General features: G+C 31.9%; 2 protein-coding genes across 2 annotated transcripts in view; both read right to left on the minus strand.

Moving 5' to 3' along the window:
- The window catches only part of LOC106771510 (GDSL esterase/lipase At5g03610-like), a 3,988-nt gene extending 2,875 nt beyond the window's left edge, over nucleotides 1–1,113 (minus strand). The window contains exons 1-2 of the mRNA XM_014657503.2: nucleotides 707–1,113; nucleotides 434–628 (exon numbers count right to left, since the gene is read on the minus strand). Of these exons, the coding sequence (XP_014512989.1) occupies nucleotides 434–628; nucleotides 707–773 (262 nt within the window). The 5' untranslated portion in view covers nucleotides 774–1,113. The remainder of the gene's footprint in view (nucleotides 1–433; nucleotides 629–706) is intronic.
- Nucleotides 1,114–4,074: 2,961 nt separating this feature from the next.
- LOC106771660 lies at nucleotides 4,075–5,193 on the minus strand. Its single transcript, XM_014657659.2, has one exon. The coding sequence runs from the start codon at nucleotides 4,869–4,871 to the stop codon at nucleotides 4,548–4,550; it is 324 nt and encodes a 107-aa protein (XP_014513145.1). The 5' UTR covers nucleotides 4,872–5,193; the 3' UTR covers nucleotides 4,075–4,547.
- Between the last annotated feature and the right edge of the window lie 591 nt (nucleotides 5,194–5,784).

The raw sequence follows: 5,784 nt of genomic DNA on the forward strand, positions 1-5,784 counted from the left end.
TATTATTTATCACGTCACTAATATTATATTGTTAATTTCTATCTTTTCTTCATCATGTATCTCTCGGGAAGCAATTTTAGATGAATTTTTCAAAACCGATGAATTGTTTATCTGAGTTCTTAATGGACTAGGTTTATTTTTATCCGCATTAAAATTTACAATTTTTTAAATCCAATCTAACTAAAACTCAAACTATATTAATTAAAGAATTTTAACCTAACTCTAATTTTAGACGTGTGGACAAGAAATTTGCTAATTTATGCCACAAAAGAATTGATCAAAGCATCTGAATTCGAAAGATGCAGCTTTTTTGGTTAAAGAGAAGAAAAGTTAATAAAATGAAGGGAAAAAAACGTGCACTTTTCAGTGTTTTAGTTAAGTGACAGCATGAAGAGAGAGAAAGAGAGAAAGAGAGGAAGAGAGGAAGACTTACCAATGTAGTCTGTTAGAACTCTACCGTCCGAGAATCTTCCGGCAGGTTTTCCGGGGAAAGTTATGCCGTAAGGGTTTTTCCAGGACCCAGGTTGATCTATTCTGGTGTTTCCGGTATCCACATAGGAGTCGCCAAAAACAAACAATTTTTGGTAATTCGTCGCATGATGTTTCAACCTACCCTCAACTCTCAAACCTATGACATGATTTTGAATAAAAACATTAATTAAGTGGTGAAGAACAACTGTTGAATGATGCATGCATATATATATACCTGAGAGAAGTAGAAGTGCTAGAGAAAGAGATAAGAGGGAAAGCTGTTGGTTGTGTGAGTTCATCATAGAATGAAGTGTTTCGATTTTGATGTGAAGTTAAAAGGAGTGTTTGATGCTGATCATGAAATCGAATGGGTTTTTATAGTGAAAGGAGAAAGAAGTGGGCAACACGTGGAATTTTGGAATTTTGAAACTGATAGAGAATTCAATGAAGCTTTTTGAGGTTTGATTTGTCATTGGGTGCTGAAAAACACGGAGAGAGTTGACAAGACTACAATCTTAAGCTGCCTCGCTCTATTTTATATATTCTTCATTCTAATCACATGTTTAAAAACACAGCTTTATTTTTATTTTTTTATCATTTTTTTACACAGAAAAGTTAATAAATATTTTCTTCTTTATTAGATTATAAACTTTAACAGCTTATTGCAATTATATATTTTCCACGAGGAATCATAAAATTTAAATAATAATGGGTCAAAATCAAATTGTTCGCACACCAGGTAATTCCCAAGGCAGCTGTGCTACGCGTGTGCAATTTCTTGAAACGGTCTATGTATTAAAATGTGTGCGACAGTGGCAAGGAGGCATTTTTATGTCCAAATTGTGTTTAACTAGTTATATGACCTTTTAAATTTTGATTGGGTTAAATGTGTTTTTTTTAATTATAAACTTTGATTTTTATTTTTGTAAATGTTTTATAATTTCCTAAAATTCTAATTTTTTCCAGTGATTTATAATTTTTGATCAATTATTTATGTGTCTAACCAGAAGTCGCCTAATCATTTAGGATAAGGTTGAACAATATAGGATTTCATTAAATCAGATTTATCAAATAGATTCAACTATTTCAAGTGAATAATTACTTTTATTTCATGTTTTATTTCATGGTTGTTATCATAGTTTATTTGACTTTATACCATATATTTTGTGTTATTTTCAACGAAAAAGGTAGGATTTGAATATTTTTAAGATAGATGTAATAATCTTTTTGTTCGATGTAGAAAAGTGAAGATTGGAGAAGAATGAAGAATTCTTTTTCATGACCTTATTGCTTAGCTCAAAGATAGTTCGTTTAACCCAAAAGACAACTCTTTCGTCCAACGACTTACATCATGCTTAGCAAAAAGATCAATACTCATCCAATTATTAGTCTTTATACAAAAAAGAGGTTACAATAGAGTGTCTTCATTTTTTAAGGTTATATCATCTCCCATTTATTTTATTTCTTTTTCAGTTAGGATCCTAAAAATGGTCCATTTCAAAAACCATTTTCAAACGTGCGTAAATGTGTCATGATTTTTGTAACAATAAATTTTATAATCAGGTCACTGAGCCTACTATTTACTTCATATACATCACCATCGTGTTTTATGCAGCTGGGAATATTATGTGGTTTTGTAGTGTCCTAGCAAGTGCAATTGGACTTGTTTATATAGGTTGCAAACTGGTTTAAGGGTTTAAAAGGGTAGAAATGAAATTGGGTAGCTTGTAGGAGTGAAATTGGGTTTTAAAGTGTCAAATAGTGTTACATTAGGGTTTTCTAAGTTTTCTCAAAGTTTGAAGGTCCTAGGGGTCTTTAGAAGTAGAGCGTAGGGTCTCCAAGGTCCAATTCAAAGTGGTTTTGCTACTGTCATGGCGTTGGGCGCTGATGTGGGGGTGTTGGGCGCCAATTGACTGCACTACAACATATTTTAGGAGTTTTCACGATTCTTAATGTTTGTTTTGGACATTCTTTAGGTCGTTTTGGAGGTCTCTTACCCTTCCGGAGCTGTTGGTGAGGGTTTCAGAGTTGTTTTCCTTACCTAAATATGAGTATCAAGATGTCATAAATAAATTGTGTTATTGGGTGATTTTTGATGACTTGTATGGTTGTTTCTATTTCTTTAATGTATGATCAGTAGTCTCATGTATTAGTGTACTATGTGAATGTGAAGTGATATCAATGGTTTCAAAGTTATGAATGTTAGCTCCAAGGTGAAACTTCATGGTGTGGTTTCAAGTGTGTTAAAATGAATGCAGGTAGCTCAGTCTTGGGAGTTATCCTGAAACTCTAATGGTCTTTCATTCTCAAGTAGAGAAGATTAACACACGTGGTGAGAATAGCAGGAGATCTTAGTCTTGGGTGCTTCCAGTATGATCCAAGATGTGGAACATACTAACCTTGTGAGTCTGGTACGGTGAAACCCATTAGCAATGGCTTACAAAGTAATAGAGGTCACTACAAGTGCATAACCTTTCATAACTCAACATTTATTCTAAGTCAGGAAAGTCGGTCTAGGTATTTCTACACTAAGATGTTTTAGTTTATCTATGCTATCTGTATGATTATTACGTGAGATATTTTAATTTATATGATGAAATGTTTTGAATCTAGCTTACCCTGTTGTTTTGTTTGTGTTTGTTGTTATGTTTCTTTTGTTTGTTTTGACGATGCTCATCTGGTGGGTGTTAGTAGAGGGCAATGATATGTCGGTGAAGCAAGCTATTGGGAGAGAAGTTTCTGATGCTTCGTTGGCATAGTAGTATATTTATTTTTTTTAACTTTGTTCTATTGGTTGAGACGACTATTCTTATATATAGTTTTGTTATAACTATGTTGTATATATAAAGTTTTAAATTTATGGTTAATTTGGATGACTTTAAATTATACTATATAATAATTGTTTCAACTGGTCTTTTATATTAAACGGATGATGATTATTATATAGTTTATGTTATATTTTGGAATCTTACATAACTTTGAATAATAATAAAAAAAAAAAACTCATTTATCTACGTCTTACTGATTTTGCAACATTATAAAAATCGAAAATCAAAATTCAAGTATTGTTGTGTCAAATTCTAGCTTTAATCTATAACAAAACTGACACTGGGTATATTTAGATTAAAAAAAAATAGTTTATTTGGAAAGTCAATTTGATGGGCCGGAAGGGGTGAATTTAGAGTGAAAGGGTGAGAATAACAGAAGTCCTTATGGATAAAAACACATTCAAGTCTCTATTTAATATACCCAACAACCAAAAGGGAAAAACATAAGTAACCCAAATTTTAAAAGCATATACTGACAATAAGATTGATTTATTCTATGCATGTTTTTATGTTTGACAAATGATACAAGACCGGATAAAATTTAATAATATTAATTGTTGGGTGGAATCACTTTATCTAAAGTTAATAGCAATTATATCAATCCTTCCAGTCAAGGAAAAGAAAAACAATTTAAAAGAAAAACCCTTATTTTTTGAAGTTTCGTATTGCACAAAAAGATAATTAACGTTGGGATGTCTAGCGGGAAAAATTCGAAGCTTTTAATGTTAAATTATAGTACGATCAAAGAACACAAATCATTAATCTAGATTGGAATTCTAAACTCGCCTAATTTGCAAGAGTTCTTAAAAAAAAAATACAAGGAAAATAATCTTTTTAACAACCACTAATTTTCATACCACCATCTGATTGCAAAATAGTTGTATGAAATATTATATTTGTCGAAAATACATAATGAAAATTGAACTAATTGGAACCCATTTCTTTCTTTTTTATCAACGTCCCAACCATAACGTTTGATATTTGTATAACACATTCTCTCATTTCTCTCATCTATTTTAAGCTGAAATACATCTTATACAAAAACTTCATTACAATATGTTATCCCATATTCAGAAAAATTGAAACTCACCCACTTTGACTTCATGTATTATGCATCCATTGACACGGAAGTTAAGACCGTAAAAGGTCACATTATAAGAATGTTTTTCCACGACAAAGTTTTAGCTGCAACCTTAATTTCTGACAGCAGAATCTGAGGTTGAAAAAACTGTGGAACAATGGAACATTTTATGGTCTATAGTTGAAGGGGCTAATCTTGATAACTAGGCCAGGGAAAACATCGTCAGGGTCATGGATATGAGGGTTTTCTTCAACAATATAAGGATCCCCACATTTTTCACTGATCGTTTGAAGGGTCTCTCCCTCACGAACCACGTAAATCTCATCACACACCTTGTAATTGCTGTTGCTGACACACTCCTCAAACATCTGATTCGTGAAACCTCTTGTATTTGACTCGCAGCTACTGAACACCAGCATTATTGCCACAAACACTGCACAGTTCCATGAAATCTTTTCTGCCACTGCTGTTGATGAACACCCACANGCCATGACAATTTATGCACCCTTAGTTGGTTTTTGAGCTTCTTGATTGTACAAGATCCCTCTTAGAATTCCAATGTAATGATATCTTTGGGGTGAAGGAATATATATATGTATAGATAAAATGAGAGAGGTGTTGTTGGAGTGGGTACAGTTTTTATGTGGGGGTTGAAATGGAACCTTCAAGAAATTAGGTAATTGTGAAGTGCACAAAGGAGTATGACACAAAAATTTTAAACGGGAAAGAGTTGGTTTATCTGCTTCATTAAATGGGAAGGTCTTGGTTTTGACTTGCATGTTTTAGGGAATTTTTTTCTTTTTTCTTTTTTCTTTTTCCTAGTTTTGAGTTACTGGTTTAAAACTTTTAAGTCACAAATTCTGTGAAAGACATAAAACCCTTTATGGTGTAGGGTAATGATACATAGACAACATTTTTTGACAACATTTGAACATCATCATACGTGTTATTGTGTGATTGGTCCAAATAACACAATGACACCACCATGGACCAATCACACAATGACACGTATGATGATGTTCAAATATTGTCAAAAAAATGTTGTCTAAGTATCTTTATCCTATGGTGTATGTGTCAGCAAAGTAGGACAAGGTGGCCTTGTGATCTGATAGAATTTGGCGTATTAAGATCATTATGGAGGTAACGAAAGTATCAATAAAGAAACATATACTTTCCGATACATAATTTTTCTACATTCATTTAATACTATCTTTCTTTACTTTTTATTTTTTTATTTTAAAAAGAAAGTTATAAAAATTCATTATTTTAAAATCATTTTATCCTTATCAAGTACGTCAAATAAATATCAATATATATAATGTAACTCTTACTCAACAATAAAAGTAAGAACATCTATTTTTTGTTATTTTTTAATCTATCGTTTAAATAGTTACGGATTAGTTT

Source organism: Vigna radiata, chromosome 8 (assembly GCF_000741045.1).
Source record: "Vigna radiata var. radiata cultivar VC1973A chromosome 8, Vradiata_ver6, whole genome shotgun sequence".
NCBI lineage: Eukaryota > Viridiplantae > Streptophyta > Magnoliopsida > Fabales > Fabaceae > Vigna > Vigna radiata.